General features: G+C 37.7%; 3 protein-coding genes and 2 non-coding genes across 5 annotated transcripts; all 5 read right to left on the reverse strand.

The window, feature by feature from the left end:
* Nucleotides 1–11,007: 11,007 nt before the first annotated feature.
* LOC113280077 (F-box protein At3g07870-like) lies at nucleotides 11,008–12,186 on the reverse strand. Its single transcript, XM_026528724.1, has one exon. It carries the CDS (start codon nucleotides 12,184–12,186, stop codon nucleotides 11,008–11,010), a length of 1,179 nt encoding a protein of 392 aa, XP_026384509.1.
* A 335-nt stretch (nucleotides 12,187–12,521) lies between these two features.
* TRNAH-GUG lies at nucleotides 12,522–12,593 on the reverse strand. Its single transcript has one exon. It is a non-coding gene; the product is annotated as a tRNA-His (tRNA).
* A 2,750-nt stretch (nucleotides 12,594–15,343) lies between these two features.
* Nucleotides 15,344–16,264, reverse strand: LOC113280078. The gene has a single exon (XM_026528725.1). The coding sequence runs from the start codon at nucleotides 16,262–16,264 to the stop codon at nucleotides 15,344–15,346; it is 921 nt and encodes a 306-aa protein (XP_026384510.1).
* Nucleotides 16,265–16,745: 481 nt separating this feature from the next.
* Nucleotides 16,746–16,817, reverse strand: TRNAH-GUG. The gene has a single exon. It is a non-coding gene; the product is annotated as a tRNA-His (tRNA).
* Nucleotides 16,818–16,927: 110 nt separating this feature from the next.
* On the reverse strand, nucleotides 16,928–18,594 carry LOC113283663 (elongation factor P-like). Its single transcript, XM_026532994.1, has 5 exons — nucleotides 18,258–18,594; nucleotides 18,017–18,123; nucleotides 17,738–17,815; nucleotides 17,473–17,574; nucleotides 16,928–17,372 (listed from the first exon to the last, which is right to left on the reverse strand). The coding sequence occupies exons 1-5, from the start codon at nucleotides 18,499–18,501 to the stop codon at nucleotides 17,169–17,171; spliced, it is 735 nt and encodes a 244-aa protein (XP_026388779.1). The 5' UTR covers nucleotides 18,502–18,594; the 3' UTR covers nucleotides 16,928–17,168.
* Nucleotides 18,595–19,321: the final 727 nt, after the last annotated feature.

Here is a 19,321-nt window from a genome sequence, read left to right on the forward strand (position 1 = left end):
TAAAAAGTTAGTATTACTTTTGATGATGATGTTCAAGCTTTACGGTTGTTGTCGTCATTACCAAAGAGTTGGGAGACTGCAAGGACAACCATTAGTAATTCCACAGGGAGCGAGAAGTTGAAGCTTGATGATGTAAATCAAAGGTTAATTGCTGAAGAGGAGAGAAAAATAAAATAAGGTTATGTTTCTAGTTCTTCAAGCTCGGCCTTAAGTATGCATGAAGAAGATAGAGGAAGGAGTTCCAATCGGAACAACAAAAACAAATCTAGATGGAAGTCTAGAGGAAAGTCTAGGGGAAGATCTCAATCTCGTCCTAGAGGTGTTGTTGAGTGTTGGACGTGTAAGAAAGTAGGACACTTCAAGCGCGATTGTCCTGAAAACAAAGGTGCTAATAATGGTGGAAACAAAGGTAATCAAGAAGAGGTCAACGTAGTTGCAGCTGCGGAACCGGTGAAGGTCCTTGTTGATAACAAGAAAGTGATTACGGAGGGTTTTCTACTACTCTCTGAGGACAAGCAAGATGAGTCTTGGATTATAGACTCGGGAGCTTCTTTCCATGCGACGGGTGATAAGACTATTATGATCTCTTACAAGGAAGGATACTATGGCCAAGTATTCTTAGGTGAAGGTGAAGCATGCGACATCATCGGTTTGGGTGATGTGATCTTGAAATTCAACGGTTCAACATGGAAATTGAAGGATGTACGACACGTTCCAAATTTAAAGAAGAACTTGGTGTCTGTGGTCCAAGTTTGTGATGATGACTGTGAAGTTGTGTTAACGAAACACAATTGGAAAGTGAAGAAAGGGGTTATGGTGTTAGCTCGTGGAGTTAGAGTCGGTACTCTATACCGGACTTCAGATGGAACTACTTTAGCAGTGGCTAGTAGTGGTGAAGATACTAACTTATGGCATAGAATATTAGGACACATGAGTGAGAAGAACATGAAGATTTTATGTTCGGGAGGATATCTACCTAAGGTGAAATCTTTTGATATGAGTTTTTTTGAAGATTGTGTTCTTGGAAAGCAAAAACGGGTTAGTTTCAGCAGAGGAGGAAGAGATTTGAGAAGTGCGAAACTTGATTTGGTTCACACAGATGTATGGGGACCAATTGATGTTGCATCTCACAACGGATTCCAATATTATGTCACCTTTATTGATCATCACTCGAGAAAGGTGTGGCTTTACTCCATGAAGAATAAGTTCGAGGTGTATGAAGTGTTTAAGAAGTGGAAAGCTTTGGTTGAAACAGAAACTGGTCTGAAGTTGAAGTGTTTAAGGTCAGACAACGGTGGTGAGTATGACAAAACATAATTCTTACAGTTATGTGCTACGAATGGAATTCGTTTGGAGAGGAAAATTCCAAGGACACCACAGGAGAATGGAGTAGCAGAACGTATGAATTGGACGTTGAATGCACGTGCAAGGTGCATGAGGGTGCAGTCTGGTTTGCCCGAGACCTTCTGGGCACATGCAACTGAGACGGCTGCTTATCTAATTAACAGGACACCTAGTAGTCCATTAGATATGAAAATACCAGAGGAGGTTTGGCCTGGCAAAAAGGTAAATCTTTCTTATTTGAAAGTTTTTGGTTGTGTTGGTTATGTTCATCTTAGTACCGGTGAGAGGTCTAATATAGGTGCTCAAGCAAAGAAGTGTATATTCCTTGGTTATGAAATTGACGCTTTTGGGTATAAACTTTGGGACTATGAGGTTCACAAAGTTATTAGAAGTAGAGATGTCACTGTTAATGAGAATGAGTTGTACAAGGACAGGAATACAACACAAGTTGAAGATGTCAGGTCAAGAAACGTCGATAAGGAGTTGTATATCGATATTGATGATATTTATGGAAAAAGTGTGGTATAAGACGAGCACGATGTTGTTGTTGGCGGAGAAGTATAAGAAGGGACTTCTACTGCAGTGGGAGTTACTCCTACAGTTCCACAAGAAGTACGAAGATCATCAAGAACTCCGAAACCGAACCCAAGGTATGCTCTGAATTATCTATTACTTACGGATGGAGGTGAACCTGAAGATATTAAAGAAGCACTAGAGGCTGATGATTCAGGCAAGTGGCAACTTGCTATGGAAGATGAGATGAATTCACTTGAGGAGAATGGAACTTGGGTGTTAGTAAAATTACCAAGAGGTAAGAAGGCGTTGCATAACAAGTGGCTTTATCGGATGAAATTTGAAGCAAATGGAGAAATTCGCTACAAGGCGAGGTTGGTTGTGAAAGGTTTCCAGCAGAAACCTGGTGTTGATTACAACGAGATATTTTCTCCAGTTGTGAAGATGACTACTATACGAGTAGTGTTAAGTCTAGTGGCTTCTGAAGATCTCTACCTTGAAAAGTTGGATGTAAAAACAGTTTTTCTTCATGGTGACCTAGATGAACAAATTTACATGAAGCAGACAGAAGGATTCATAGTAAAAAGCAAGGAAGAGATGGTGTGCAAGCTAAAGAAGAGTTTGTATGGTTTAAAACAAGCCCCGAGACAGTGGTACAAGAAGTTTGATAACTTCATGCATAGAAGTGGTTACTCACGGTATAATGCAGATCATTGTTGTTACTTCAAAAGAAATGGTTCTGACTACATCATATTACTACTGTATGTGGATGATATGTTGGTTGCCGGAACATCTCTACAAGAAGTTGAGAATTTGAAGAAACAATTAGCAAGTGAGTTTGCTATGAAAGATCTTGGTGAAGCAAAGAAGATTCTTGGTATGAGGATCATAAGGGACAAAGCTAAGGGTACTCTTATGCTTAGTCAGGCTGAATATATTGAACGGGTGTTGAAAAGGTTCAATATGGAGAATGCTAAACCAGTTAGCTCTCCACTTGGAAGTCAAATTCGTCTTTCATGTATGCAGTGTGCAAAGTCAAATGAAGAAAAGGAGTACATGACTAACGTACCATATTTTTCAGCTATTGGGAGTCTAATGTATGCTATGGTGTGCACGAGACCGAATATTGCACATGCAGTGGGAGTAGTGAGTAGATATGCAAGCAACACGGGAAAACAACATTGGGAAGCTGTGAAGTGGATTCTCAGGTATTTGAGAGGTAACACAAACGTACCATTGTGTTATGGAAGAGGTGGTTTTATCTTGAGGGGTTATGTGGATGCAGACTTCGCAGGTAAAAGGCGAAGTACGATCGGGTATGTTTATACTATAGGGTCAGCTGCAGTGAGTTGGAACTCACGGTTACAGAAGTTGGTAACATTGTCTACTACGGAAGCGGAGTACGTAGCAGTGACATAAGCGAGCAAGGAGATGATTTGGTTACAAGGCTTATTAGCTGAGTTGGGCAAGGAACATCGAGATAGTGTTCTGTTTAGCGACAGTCAAAGCGCTATACATTTAGCCAAGAACTCAGCCTATCATGCTAGGACGAAGCATATAGATATTCGTTATCATTTCATTCGGGATCTCTTAGAAGAAGGAGAGTTGAAGCTCGAGAAGATTCTTGGTTCGAAGAATCCGACGGATATGTTTACCAAGGGAGTTACATCAGACAAGCTAAGGCTCTGCAAGGCTTTAGTTGGTCTCTCAGAATGAGGATCTGGGAGGGGAGCCGCACTGACATGAAGATGTTTTAACACCGTCAATCCAAAGTTGAAGAAAAGGAGAATCGAAGACAATCAATGAGTCTTTAAGGAAGGGGTTTCCTAAACCGGTTAGGATTCTTGGTGGCAAAGTTTGTAACCTATATAAATAGGTAATTAGGCCTTGTAGAATTAGATTGTGTAGAAAACGATTAAGAGATCGGTGAGAGATTTCTTGTATAGCTTTTAGGGCTAAAGCTAGGGTTTCGTTGTGAGAGCATATTGGTGAAGAACAAGAGACAAGGTTATCGTCTCGGGTAATTGTTGCAGTGTAACCAAGGGTTTGCTGGGATTCACACGACGTTGTAATCGTTTTTCTTCATAGTGGATTTGAGTTGGTGCGGCTCAAAGTGGACATAGACAATATATATACAAGTTGTATGTATTGGACGAACCACTATAAATCTTGTATCTTGTGAGTTGATTTATCTTTCTCGTATTTTATAGTTGCTTGTGCTTGGTTTACTTATTATTCATCATAATATTTCAAGATCCGTTATTCCGCGGTTGTCAGTGATTATTCCCTAAAAAAATCCTGACATACCATTCATACAACAATCAAAAGCTCAATAAACAATTTTGCTAGGTATCACTCTTAAAAACTAACACGAACAAACGGTATGTTCTCAGTAAAATAGAGAGCATAAGAACAACAACTATGTGCAATACCGGGTCCATGAATACAAATTGAGCACCCCCTTCGTAAGTGTATTTCTTAGTCTCCTATATATATAAATGCAACATCTGTTTAATTAGCTCGATTTAACATTACACGAACAATATAAAATTTGAGCCACGAAACATGTATTTTGTCATCAAATAACACGAATTTCTTGATATGTATCATATTTCATTCTAACTTTTCAACGCAATAACTATATGGGGATTTTAATATAGTGCCACACTTCCAATTTCATGTATAAGAAAGTGCCACTATTTTTTTTAATATTTATAAAATGCCACACTATTGACCTTTTCCATCCTGTTTTTTTGAGAAAACGGTTCAGTGTCGTTAGTGCCTACGTGGCAGTAAATCAGTCCTGGTAAAAGACATTTAAGCCCCTAAATCATCTAACTAGGACTGATTCGAATCGACTTAGTAATACGAGTCACTACCGAGTTGGGTTGCGAGTAAGTACCGAACTAAACCACGACTCAACTTCTATTCATCTTCTTCGCCATCAAAACTCAACATTTACTATTAGATTTGGGTTTTAATGCCAGCAAGGTTAATAGTAGTATGGAAATGATAATAGAATTGCTTAGGGAACTTATTACAGACACGTTGTGTATGTTCGGTGGTAGAATTAAATGAAGACTTTTATCGAACACGAGATGTGCATACTGGTGGTGGGAAAAAGGTACATCTCTGTTCATGATTTTAAGACTCCGTTTTAGCCGATCTTCTCTGCAAATATGAATAGGAGAGACACCGCAATCTAAACATGTATAAACTCTATAATTTTAGCAATCTAATTCATCCATCTCCCGAAATTGAAGGCAATAGTTCCCTTGTTGTCTGTTTTCAGCAGCATAATCAACTTTGAACTGATTTTTGAGTTCAAACTCTAACCAAATATAAAACAAATTCGGACCATTGAGCTGTAATCTTATCAACTCCTAAAAACGCATCTATTCCTCTCCCCTTTTCTACCAATTTCCTTTTTTTTTTCTACTTATACTCAGAACTCATAAACCCAAGCATCAAATTGAATCAATTGAAAACGTGAATCGACGGGTTCATATAAAATTGCAAGTACCCAATTAATGAATTTACAAAACAGGTTACGTTAAGATCACCAAATTGAGATCTTCCCTAAAAAAGATAGATTGGAATCCAAACAAACATCATCGAGATGAATTAGCACGACCCACAATCTGAAATTGAGATGATTTACAAACAATTGGTTCAAAGTTCTGATGCTGCCGATGATCACGTTTATCTGTGCTTGAACCATGAAGAGGGCTTGTGTATAAAGAAGAACAGAAAGAGGACGTTTAGTGTACACAGAAGAATAAAAAGATAAGAGTTGGCCGTGAATGAGATCCGGATTTTTTCCTCGCACGATTTATGTTGTTAAGAAATTGAGAAGGGTAGCTAGGGAATGATACCATATATTTTGGACTTTTTCAATGTTAATTGAATGATAAAGTGGGCCTTGATGGAAAAGTTAACATGTGTGGTAATTTATAAATTAAAAAAAAAAAAACGGTCGCATTTTCTTAAACCGTAAATGGGAAGTGTGGCGTCTTTTTAAAATTCCCCAACTATATTAACAATGAGGTGAGGTGCAACAATTCTTAAGAAAAGTTGAATAAAAAAGCTCATCATAAAAATTAAAATGCAGTTCAGAAAACAATAATAAACATAAATAATAGGATTAAGGCTAGTAGTAGTACATTTACTTTTGTCTTTGTTTCTTCCTAATCCTGGCTACTTTATTTCCATTCATTTCCCCTGCGTAAGTAAGCTGATTTAAGAGATACTAGACTCTCCACATAACTCACTGGTTGACTCCAATCCATAACAAAACCACCGGTGATCTCCAAAATTTTGGCTGCACCATTCTTGGGGTCATATGACAATTCTGATTTAAGAGAATAGCTGAAAGCCGACATTGATCATGTTAAAAGTGAGTCAGATAGAACAGAGAAAGAGGTGGAGGAATTGAAGAAAAAGGTTGCATCGTCGCTTGAAGGTTCAAAAGCAACAATTTCTTTCACTGTTTTTGCCACTTTGGCCACTATTTTAGTTAACAGTGACACTGCATTGTTGTATTGGGGAATGGAGTTTTTGGTGATCGTAATGTCTCTTGGCACAAAATGTGTTCAAAAGCAACAATTTTACCAGGTCCGCACGAATTCTTTGCCCAGTTCTGAGTCCATTCTAATTTGTTTTGAGAGGAAATATCATCATGCATCATAACAGCAAGCAACAAAAGAGCCTGGTGATCTACATTACTTTTTAGAAAACAAAGTCTACTTGACTTGGAAATCCTCATCCGACACCACATTATCAGAAACTTCAAAATCAACCTATCATAGTCAAAGGCTATTGTCAGCTATTGTCACTATCTAAAACAAGACAACGATAATAAGCAAATCAATACAACCAATTGTCCGTATCAGAAAACTAACAACGTCAAGCAACCATCAAATTCAAATTTCAAACGCTGATAAGAAGTAAAATGAAAAACCAGCCCTAAAGTTTATGTAAAGCCCGAAAATGTAGCTCCTATGCCACACCAAAACTGGAAGCAAACAGTGATGTATAGGTTATGCAACAGAATTTCTTATGAGCATAATATATATAACTGGAACCTCAGATAACTATTAAGTCATTTGTTACTAGCCACTGCATTTCTCTCATAGGTTCAGTCAAACGTCAAGATTAAAGAAAGATGGTACATGAGTACTACTCACCCTGTCCCATCGGGAGAACTAAAATCCGAAAATCCCGTATGACTAATCACATCTCCATCTAATAAAAAATACTTATCCGAAAATACTCATCACATCTCTAATGCTGGGAGTCCATTTGCTCTTTAGGACAACGGTATTCAAATATTTTAGTTACTTCAAACGAAAATGATTTATGCACAACCAAGTGTATGCACTTTGTGAGAGTGGGTGGGGTCCATTCATGCCTCACCCCTATCCCAATGCAGAGAGGGTGATCTTTCTGCCGTTGGATCCTCTTGGTGCATACACTTGGTTGTGTACGTTGCAAAGCCGTACTTCAAAATGCAGATGATAATTGAATTTTTTATTGATAGGAAGAACACTGATGTCACTGAGTCATAATATAACCTAAGTCCAAAGAAATGTTTCAGCATGGATTATGTTGATACCGACGGATGTATCATAACGTACCTTTTTCTCAAATCATAACGGTCTCGGAGTCTTCCACAATATGCAGCCTCTTCGAATTGTTGATACTGACGGATGTATGCCAACCGAAAACGCTATTAAAACTCCGCAACCTTGCACCCTCCCATGCCGAAATAATATCATTTTGAAACTGCTAGAAAAATATTGTACTTTCCGCTTTAAGGCTCGATTAAGATTCTTTTAGACAAATATTATTCGTCTGTAAATATTCCGAGAACGTAATTATATAGATGAAGTTGTTGGAATCGTGTTCTTCACTTCAGCCAACTATATGCATTCATCTGAAGATAACTCTGGTGTTTTCACAGAGTCAGACCGTGACAAGATGGTTCATTGATCTTTCTCTAGGATCTATCGACTTCTAAAAGAGAAGGCACGGTCTAAATGAAATTCCAAATTCCATATATATAGCCTAATAACTAAGATGCGTAGTTGACTGAAAAATATAAGTCTCCCTGGACAAATCAACCATCACAGTTAATTTTGTCATTTTATGGATGAACAGTGTATATGAGCAAGTTTTTTCATTTCAAACGGATGGAGGACAGCAGTACAGCACAAAGTTTATATTGCATGGCAGCAGTAATCGTAAGTTCTAACTCAATTAATCGAGGGGATGATTTGACCTTTCGTTTTTGATTTTTTTTTTTTGATCGTTTTTATTTTACTCTTCTGTGTAACTTGTTTTATTTCAGTGTCTTGAGAAACATGATTGATAATATCCAATCTTCAACGTCTGTTTGAATGCAATCAAACAAATATTGGTATCATAAGTTTCTCATGATGAAAACCTCCTAAACATGACTTAATTAAAGAAAACCAACAATTTTATTACTATAAATTGCCAATATTTTTTCTTATTGTTTTGATGAAAAGAGAAATTAAATTTCTTTAGTTAAACCAAATGGGGACAATGTCCCTTACAAAGAGACTCGAAGAAACTATCAATGCCAGCTTGTGACAAGTTCACAGTTGAAAAAGAAGACACCAACAGCTTCCAACTTTCTTTAGCTATAAAACATCAACTAAATAATATGATCTCTTCTCAGGAAAACAGGAGAACAATTCCTAAAACATCCGAATAACGACTGACAAGCTTCCAATCACGCACGTTCTAAAGAAACTCCAGTTGATGACAAAGCAATATTTAATATATAATTCAGCCTACTATATATTGGGCTTGGTTCATATTCAGAAAATGGCAACTTAGGTTCCAACAGTATGCATAGAAACGCATACCTCATGCATGCTTCACTTACACATTCAAAATTTTGAATATGCATCACCAATAAATATTTCACATCCAAAGTGAGAATGTGAGATAGATAAACTTATCTGTTTGGCTCTCAAATCATAACGGGCTCCGACTATCCACAATTTCTTCATACGTAGTCTGCCATTCATACAACAATCAAAAGCTCAATAAACAATTTTGCTAGGAATCACTATTAAAAACTAGCACGAACAAACGATATGTTCTCAGTAAAATAGAGAGCATAAGAACAACAGGTATGTGCAATACCAGGTCCATGAACACAAATTGAGCACCCTCTTTGTAAGTGTATTGCTTAGTCTCCTTTGCAACATCGGCTTAATTAGCTCATCCAACATTACACGAACAATATAAAATTTGAGTCACGAAACAGATCATACTCTAGAGATACTATAACTGTAAGTGTATTTTGTCATCAAATAACACGAATTTCTTGATATGTATCATATTCCATTCCAACTTTTCAACGCAATGAATTCATATGACCAGGAAGGATATTGGATCTCTTAACTATATCAACTATGAGGTGAGGTGCAACAATTATTTAGAAAAGTTGAATAAAAAAGCTCATCATTAAAATTAAAATGCAGGTCAGAAAACAATAACAAACATGAAATAATAGGATTAGGGCTAGTAGTACTTTTACTTTTGTCTTTGTTTCTTCATAATCCTGAGAACTTTATCTCCATTCCTTTCCCCTGCGTAAGTAGCTGATTTAAGAGATACTAGACTCTCCACATAACTCACTGCTTTACTCCATTCCATAACAAAACCACCAGGGATCTCCAAAAATTTGGTTACATCATTCTTGGGATCATATAACAATTTTGAGTTGCCACTATCTGTTAAAACCTCGCCAATTATAAAACACCACCACTGTCCCATCTTCAAGGTTTGAATAGTTATACCATGAGGTTTGAAGCTGAATTGTTTAGTCCAGGATTCTATCACTCCATGTTCTTGCATTAACCAAAAATCGATGGTATTATCATTCACACCATAAACAACCAAGCAGAGATGATCTTCTAATAGCCCCACATTGTCATATTTAGTTGTTTGCGGATTAACTTCTTCTGGATATACGATGCCGACAAATGTCTTGCTGCTGATATCAAAAGATACTATAACTCTTGAACTTGTTACTTCGATAGAGCCTGGCCAATGAAGAGCTCCATACAAAAACCAAACAAAAAAATTATAGGGAACTTCAGGAAACATGTACCGGTTCATGCTTTGGATCCAAATGTATAGACCTGAACTTGAGAATAACATTTATCGATCTGCCGCAATTTTAACCAAACTGTAATCATCAAGGTGGCAGTCGTAACCAAACCCATATCTAACTTTCCAGCTCGATTCTCCAGACAAAGGAAGGTGCGTGCATGGTTATATCTTATGTTCACTAGTTGAAGGGTTCCAAATACAAAATCTCCCCTCATCAACAGATAATAAGCAAATCAGACCGTTACAGGAACCCACTACTCGAATTTTATCATCATCGGACCAGTTAAGTCGTTTGAAAAAGTAATCCATTGAAATAGATCCATCACATGCACATGTTCTAGACAATGTTGCTGCTGCTGATGATGATGATATTAAGGCATAATCTATTGAATGACACAGAGGATCGCTCCACCGAGATATAAGCATGAGCCTAGGGTTTTTATTCTTGTTATGGTTAAGGTGATCCTGATCCCTAATAAATTTAGGGTTATAAAGTAGTTTGCACCAAGCTTTTCTTTGTTTCGCAACCTGGATCATACCATCATATGTATGACAACAAACCCAAAACGCATATACTAATGAAGCAACTAACACAACATCATGCATGTGAAACATAATGTTGAACTAAAATCACAAATATGAAAAATGAATGTGTAGGAGTTTTTAGCCGACAAGAGCTAGTATACTCAAAATAAACATTAAGAATGGAAGTTGTATATTTAACTATTGATTGATCTGAATTAATTCATGATGTTAATCTTCAATCTATCCTAGCTACCATTCTATTGGTATAACTGAATCTGCAGCATCCAAAGAGACGAGACTGTTGATACGAGTTGATGTTATTGTGAATTCATCACCTTCAAATCCCTCCCTTTTAAACCGCCTCCAAATACCTGAACGTAGATTGTAAACATACGGTGTTGTATGTTTGCACTCACTATCATATGCTATCAATTCTCCTGTCATCTTGATGTTTTCGACTTCTGAGTATAAATTTCAGTAACGATTCTCCGGAGACGTTATCGAGTGCTTTTTAACCCATCGTTTGGTATCGTAGTTAAGATCCCATATGAACGCCCCGTTGGTAATTGACAAAGAATCAAATAGGCATAAACGGCCTTCCAACTCGAAAAGTTGAAACACATCTTCAAGGCAATCCGAATTAGGTACCTGACAGTTAGATGGCTTAACAACTTCCATGGTGCCAAATTCCTCGGTTTCTATATTAAATGACAATATTGAATGTGATAGGCTCGGGGAAACACCGTTATCAAACCTATACATGACGGAATCAACCATCCAGTAAAATGTTCCGTTAATAAATACATGCGCCGTTTTTACGCTACTTGGACAATAATGGCAGGTACCAACACTTCTTTTACGTTTAGTTCTTAAACTAATAATCTGAAACTCCCACATCGGTTTCCAAGCTAACTGATGTACACAAACTACTTCGTATTCTTTTGTAAGTGGATGGAAGTAAAATCCACATACACGAGTAGTAGTAGTATATCCTGGGTGATCAGGAGTCACAATTACTTGTTCTTTTGTAATCGGATTCCAAATACAGAAAAGCTCTGGACCAATTACGCACCTGAATAAAAGAAACCCATCACATGAACCGCAAAGAGTAAACGGCCCCTCGCAATTATATGCACTATTACATGAACGAAGATCCAAGCTTGTTGCAGCCTTAATGCTCTCGGCTCTACCATCTTCAGAAAGAAAAAGTTTGATGACATTCCCAACGGATTGCGTAAGAGATTGCATCACAATGGTTGGAGGAGTATTAGTTCGCCCTCCTCGGTCTAGGTGCATATGAACAAAGTTGGAATTCATGATTAAGCCATACAATGCGTCATTTGAATTAGTTTGCTGCCAAAGCTGGAAGATGCACTTTGCTGGAAGTCTAGTAAATATGTTGGTGACGATGATATCTAAAGGAAGATCAGGGAGAGGACGACCCTTCTCAAATGCACGGATTTCTGCTCGAACTCGTGCCCAATCCTTTGCTGAAAGTCTAGCAGTAAGTGTGTTGGTGATGGTACCAACAACATGATTAAGATTAATAGGACCCTCCTCCTTAATCGCTTGAGCACAATCCTTTGATTTTGTTTTACTCCTTTTATCCCAAAGGATTGGAACCCAAGCAATGCATGGATGTTGCTTACCCATTATTGATCAGATATAAAAATCAACCAAGAATTCTCTTAGTTAATTTAACAAACATTTAGTGTACAGACTCCGGGTTTTACAATATTCATTCAATACGAAGGATTCATGAAACAGAAATCAAACAATGCTTACCAACAGTGCCTTTGTAGATAACCAGCACTAGAATATCTTCAAACAAAAAATTTAGCAGCAACCCTCGACAAGCAATGTAAAAACTATTGCTTTCTTCTTCTTCTGTATTGGTTCTAATGGGAGAAACGAAAAGAATTACATCTTTGGCCAAAGGTAGAAGTAGCTAAGAAGAAAAATAAAAATGCGAAAGAGAAAAAAGATACTGTGGCTGCTGGGATTCGAGCCCAGGTCTCCACGGCCACAACGTGGAATTCTTACCACTAAACTACAGCCACATTGGTGACAATGGTGCAAACATAACTTAAACAAAACAGTCCCGTGTTTACTCAGATCTCAAAAGTTTTGTTCAACTGACGACAGAGGCCAGAGCTGTTCTGCCATGAAGACCAAAGATGAGCTCGTTGAGGTAACCTCTCATTAACTTCTCAGCTTATAAGCTCCTCTCCTCCCATTTTTTTATATTTTCTTTATCTTTGAGAATCCTTCAACATTAAACCCAATGGGACTGGAAAACAGCATGAGGACACATGAAAGCTTGAAACCTGTTTGTCTAACAAATACAAACACATACATATTGATGAAGTCACAGAGCATCATGTAATGTGGAACTCAAATTACAAATGCATGAAAAGACTAAAATTAATGAACAGGAGGAGTTTTTAACCGACAAGAGAGTTAGGAAGGTGTTTCATTTAAGGGGATTTTAATAAAGTGCCACACTTCCAATTTGCAGTTTAAGAAAACGCCATCGTTTTTTCCAGAGTTTATTTAATGCCACACGTTTGACCTTTTCCATCCAAAAAAGTTGTTGCCATCAGTTAATGCATAGGTGGCATTTATCCAGCTTAGTAAAAGACATATACACCCTCAAATCTGTCACCAACTCACCAAACCCATTCCTTATTTTGAACAGTGTAAGTCATTGTCGGTCTGAGTTGGATGGTTGGATCGGTCATCGTGCTAACCAGAATAAGCCATCGCCGGTACCGAGTTGATTCAACATAACAAAGATTAGATCGAGTTTCAGCTGTTTTCTGCGCTTTTCTCAGGCAAATTAATTTCAGCCATTTTCCCTGCAAATTCCTAACATTCATCTATACTTCCATCGCTGCTTCATTCTTTTCAGTTCTCTAACATCCAATAAACTTATCGTGTCCCTGCAATGATTCAATCTAACACAAACACATTCAATTTCTATCTTGAGCCCTAAATTCTTCTCTGCAACCCATAACTCAAACTCAAACACATTCACAGCACAATCATCTCACAACACTACTAGGACCATGCCTATGAATCACTACCTCAACTCAAAACCCCTCTTTATCACAGACCCATTCATTCCATGGCAGTGAGCTTAATGTCCATTCGATCAGTCAACAACAACAGGAGCTTCAAATTTGTCTTTCCTTCTGTTAAATCTCAATTCCACCAGTGCTTCCATCTGCATAGACAACACCAACAACATACATTCAAACCCTAAATTCTAAACTGTAATCATGGCTTCATGTCATAACCACCATACCCATCTTATCCATCTCAATTCACTGTCTATAGATACGTCCATAAATTCAACAACAAAACTGCATAACTTAAACAAAATTCATAAAGAAGAACAATTACCTCAAACTCATTTACTCAAGCACCATCCAGTTCATCCCAGATAACTTCATAATTCATTTGAGTTCCAAATACAAACTCTAACTATTGAACTTAAGCTAGTCTCCAACCGTAACTCTCAATTCAGATCAAACCCACCTCCAATTAATCATCTAAACCCTCAATTCAGTTCATCCATCAACATCAGTTCTTAACCAACCCTAATTCAATTCCCAAATATTCTATTCTCTCAATCAAACTCAATTCATCCATCAAAATCTTCCTATCTATTCAACCCATCCTTTAATTCTTTCTTATTCACCCTTAATTGAATCTCGAAATTCATTTCAGGAACCCTAATTTCTTCACAATTTCATTAACATCTCAATTCTTCTTCAAGACAATACTACAACTTCAATTTAGCAATAACCCTTTGATCTTCATCTGTTAACATCCCGTTTAGCTTATCAATTCCAAATAAACTCAACATCAAACTCTAACCTTCACAGAAACACTTCGCTTCAACTCAATCGTGGATTCTAACCAAACCCAACTATGAACTCATCAGCACCACACTCGGTTGATTGGTTTCACTAATTTTCTGCAAGGTTTTCTCAACAGAGATTTCATCTCTGGAACGCCGGAGAAAAAGAAGAAGGAGAAGGAAGAGAAGAAAGGAAAGAGAAAGAGAATTCAAGTGTAGTTAGGTAATGTTGCTTCTTGTGACTGATTCAAATCGACCTAATAGTGTGAGTCATTGTCGAGTTTGGACCAACACGAATTCAAGGGTAGTTAGGTAATGTTGACACGTTGTATTGACTTTTTCAATGATTATAGACCGAGTTAGTGGGCCCTGACGGAATATCTAACGGTTGTGGCATTTGATAAACTCTGAAAAAAACGGTGGCATTTTCTTGAATCGGGATTTGCAAGTGTGGCAGTTTGTTAAAAATCCCTTCATTCAATTATTAATCAGAAATCATGCATGCATGTTCTATATATATATATCTACCGTTCTATATGTATAACCGAGTCCCCAGCATCCAAAGAGACGAGACTATTGATATGACCTGTTGTTACTGTCAAGTTATCACCTTCAAATCCCTTCTTTTCAAACGGCTTCCAACGGCATGAACGTAGATTGTAAACATATGATATTCCCTTCCCGCTAACATATGTTATCAATTCCCCTGTCATCTTGATGTACTCAATTCTTGATAATAATTTCCAGTAACCGCTCTTTGGAGGCGCCATTGAGTATTTCCAAACCCAACGTTGAGTATCATAGTTAAACTCCCATATGTAGGCCATATTTTCATTTGACAGAGAATCAAATGCGCATAAATGGCCTTCCATCTCAAAGAGATGAAACACTTCTTCAAGGCATTTCCAACTCGGTAATTCACGATTAGATGGCACTTCCATGGTGCTAATTTCCTCGGTGTATATGTTGAGTCAGATAGGCTTGGGGCATAAACATATAAACCATCCAGTAAAGTGTCCCATTAACAAATACAGAGGCCGGTTTTTTGATACTTGGACCATAATAGCAGGTACCAACACCTCTTTTACTCTTGGTTCTCAAACTAAGAATCTGAAAATCCCATCTTGGTTTAGTACGCGACGTACGTACACAAACCACTTCGTATTCCTTCTTAAGCGGATGGAAGTAAAATCCACAGACACGGACAGGAGTATATCTTCTAGGAGCAAGAATTACTTGCTCTTTTGTAATCGGATTCCAAATACGGAAAACCGCTGAAAAGTGAATCAGCAAGCATTCGAATATAAGAAACCCATGACATGAACCGAGATGAGTTGCTTGTTCTTCTGAAAACGGCGCCTTGCAATTATACGGATTATTACATGAACCAAGTAGATCCAAGCTTGTTGCAGCCTTAAAGTTCTCAGCTGTACCATCTTCAGAAATAAAAAGTTTGACGACATTGCCCACGTATTGCGTAAGAGATTGGATCACAATGGTGGGAGTAATAGCTCGGAAGCCTCGGTCTAAGTGCGCCCGGATAAAATTGGCGTTTATGGTGAAGTAGTCATATAATACATCACTTGAATTAGTTTGCTGCCAAAGCTGGAAGATGCACTCTGCTGGTAGTCTAGTAAATATGTCTGTGACGATGATATCTAGAGGGAGATCAGGGAGAGGACGAGCCTTCTCAATTACTGGAACACATTCATAGACTTTTGAAGGAGGAGGTGCACAACAATCCTTTGCTGGAAGTGTAGCAGTAAGTTTGTTGGTAATGATATTGATATCAACAACAGGAATAGGACTCTCCTCCTCGATTGCTGCTTGAACAAGATCCTTTGCTTTATTTTTATTTCTTGTCATTAAATGACGACAATCTTTAGATCTTCTTTTATTCCTTCTCCTTGTACATAAATTACGACACCTATCCCAAAGGTTTGGAACCCAAGCAATGCATGGGTGTTGTTTATCCATTGCATATAATATAAATATGGAAAAGATGGATCGACGAAAACAAAAGTAATTAAGATGATGAGAATAGTTTTAGTTAGAATTTTTTTTCATTGGGGTATTTTGTCAAACAGTTGAAGTTCATATTGAAGAAGTGGAATTTTGCACAGTTGAAGTTGAAACCCCAAAGTTCATATTAAAAGCTTATGTACCTGGTTATGGTGGTGGTGGTGGTGCTGATGGGTTGAACTAAAAGTGGGATTGGATTACCAGATCACCAAAACTGTACAGCAAAAGACTCGGGTCGGGTGAATAAATCATGAAAAGAATCAGATATTTGCTTACACTTTGGGCCAAGAGGGAAAATGAGAATAAAGGAAAAATAAAAAAAAATTGTGGCTGCTGAGATTCGAGCCCAGGTCTCCACGGCCACAACGTGGAATTCTTACCACTAAACTACAGCCACTTTGGTGATGGTGAACTGAAATTATGTTTGTTCAGTCAACCACAGAGCTGTTCTGGTATGAAAAAAAAATACCAAATTCAGAACAAGAAATTAGCAATCCATGCCTTTCATTTACAGCTTTAAGAAACGATATTCATATATTATATAAAGAAGATAACACTGAACTGAACTCTGAATGTTTGTTCCGTTGGGCCTCAAAATAGTACCAAGAAGAACTGCATAATAAATAAGATTAAGAAACAACACCCCTTCTCTCTGTTATACTACTACTCTGCTCGCGTATGGGTACACAAAAATACGTAAATCTTGGCGACAAAATGGGGTGCTTACAAAAAACCAGAAGTTTCAAAACTACTTTTCCCTGCCCATGTAATTCCCGGTTCTAGTGTCCACCAATATGTCGTCGCCAGTGTTAATGAACAAAGGAACACTCACTGTAGCACCAGTGTCGACAGTTGCTGGCTTTGATCCACCTTGTGCAGTGTCACCTTTAAGGCCAGGATCAGTTTGAATCACCTTCATCTTAACTGTGATTGGAAGTTCAAAGTCGATACACTGCATTGAAGTTACAAACAATCATGAATACATAGCTTAACATATTAGCCATTCCTTCTGTGCGATCAAAAATTGATAATAACAGAATGGACAAAGTTACCTTTCCCTTCCAGAAGTGCATAATGCAGTCCATTCCTTCTTTCAGCCACTTCTTCTTGTCACCCACATCGGAGTCATTCAAACGAATTTCCTCATACGTAGTCTGCCATTCATACAACAATCAAAAACTCAATAAACAACTTTGCTACAGAACAAGGTATGTGCAGTACCAGGTCCATGAACTTTAAGTCTTAAGAACTAGTGCGAATAAAACGATATGTTTTCAGTAAAATCAAGAGCATAAGAACAACAGGGATGTGGAGTACCAGGTCCATGAACACAAATTGAGCACCCTCTTTGTAAGTGTATTGCTTAGTCTCCTTCGCGACATCAGCTTCACTCATCTAGACGACATCCAAAATTGAGTCAGACACTAGTATTTTGTCATCAAACAACACAATTCAATACTACACAAAACACTTCATACGCGTCGTATTTCATTCCAAATTTCCAATACAATGAATTCATACACAACTATCCTAAAAATCATTCGCAATCTCAATACATATCCTTCTAAATACACAAAGAAATCGAATGAAATTTACCGAAATTCCAGCTCGAAAAGTCTTTTCAACAGTACTTCCAGTAACATAATTCCTAATCTTGGTCCTCACAAACGCAGCTCCTTTCCCTGGTTTCACATGAAGGAACTCTACAAACACAAAAACCCATCATCATAATCAGATTAACACATCGAAAAACCCTAAATTAAACTCAAATTCATAGTAATTGAAATTGAAAAACCCTAAAGAAATGAAATGGAAATGTTTTCGGTTACTAAATTACCAAGAACTTTCCAAGGGGCACCATCAACTTCAATACTAGCACCAACTTTGATATCATTACTAGTAAAAGACAGAATTTTGGTGAATTTGTGACGGAGAGGAGTGAATTTAGGTGTAGATAAACGCATTGGGAGAATAAATGGTTTATTAGATGATAATGAAAGTGTTGTTGCAGCTCCTGATGATGATGAATAACGAAGACATGATGATGATGATGAAGTACTGAATGTAGTGATTCCCGCCATCACTGAACCCTGAAACTGGACTTTTATTTCTCTACTCTCTCGTCAAATTCGAGAGGACCATGAATAGGCTGAGTTGATAAGGGAAGGATGGAATGGAGTGGAAAATGATTGTGGATCTTTTCATTTTTGGGCTTTAGTTGGAGCCCATAATTATAACAAGAACAGTAAAGCCGACCGCGGGTTTGGACGTGCATTTAGAAGTTACTTTTCGACTTCTAGAAGTCAAAAGTTAGATAGTCAGTTTGAGCATAGAACTTGAAAATGACTTCTAAAAGTTAAAAAGTTAATTTTTTCTGAAGTAGAACTTCTGTTTCTGGAAAAGCACATGATTTATAAAGGGGGATACTAGAAATTGGTATTGGAACCGAGAGATTGATCTCCCACTGTGGTCGCCAATTCTTTGAGGGTGAAAATGATTTCTGCTGATTTTGGTAATTTCGGGTGTGTGGGTGAGAAACGAGTTTAAACCCTAAACAATGTACTGCAAGGGAGTACTTTGGATTCGAGAGATCAATCTGTACGAATCCGGCCTAAACCAAGAAATGGTCGTTCCATACTTGTTTCGGTCACAAAGTGAAGGAGAAGGGTTGGTTTTTGGGAGGGAAGCGAAGAGAGTGTTGAGACCAGAATAGTTGATTCTGGAAGAGTAGTTGTTTCACGACTTGTATCAGAAGTGGGAAGCTAATCGATAGAAAGCTAGCAAATATTTTCTGAGTGTTGTATGATCCTGACCTGAACTTGTTGTTCGGTGGAAATAGGTAAGACCTATTTATACAAGTCGAAGTGAAACGTACTCTGGTCTAGTACGAGATGGAAAAAC

This window comes from Papaver somniferum, chromosome 5 (assembly GCF_003573695.1).
Source record: "Papaver somniferum cultivar HN1 chromosome 5, ASM357369v1, whole genome shotgun sequence".
In the NCBI taxonomy this organism is placed as follows: domain Eukaryota; kingdom Viridiplantae; phylum Streptophyta; class Magnoliopsida; order Ranunculales; family Papaveraceae; genus Papaver; species Papaver somniferum.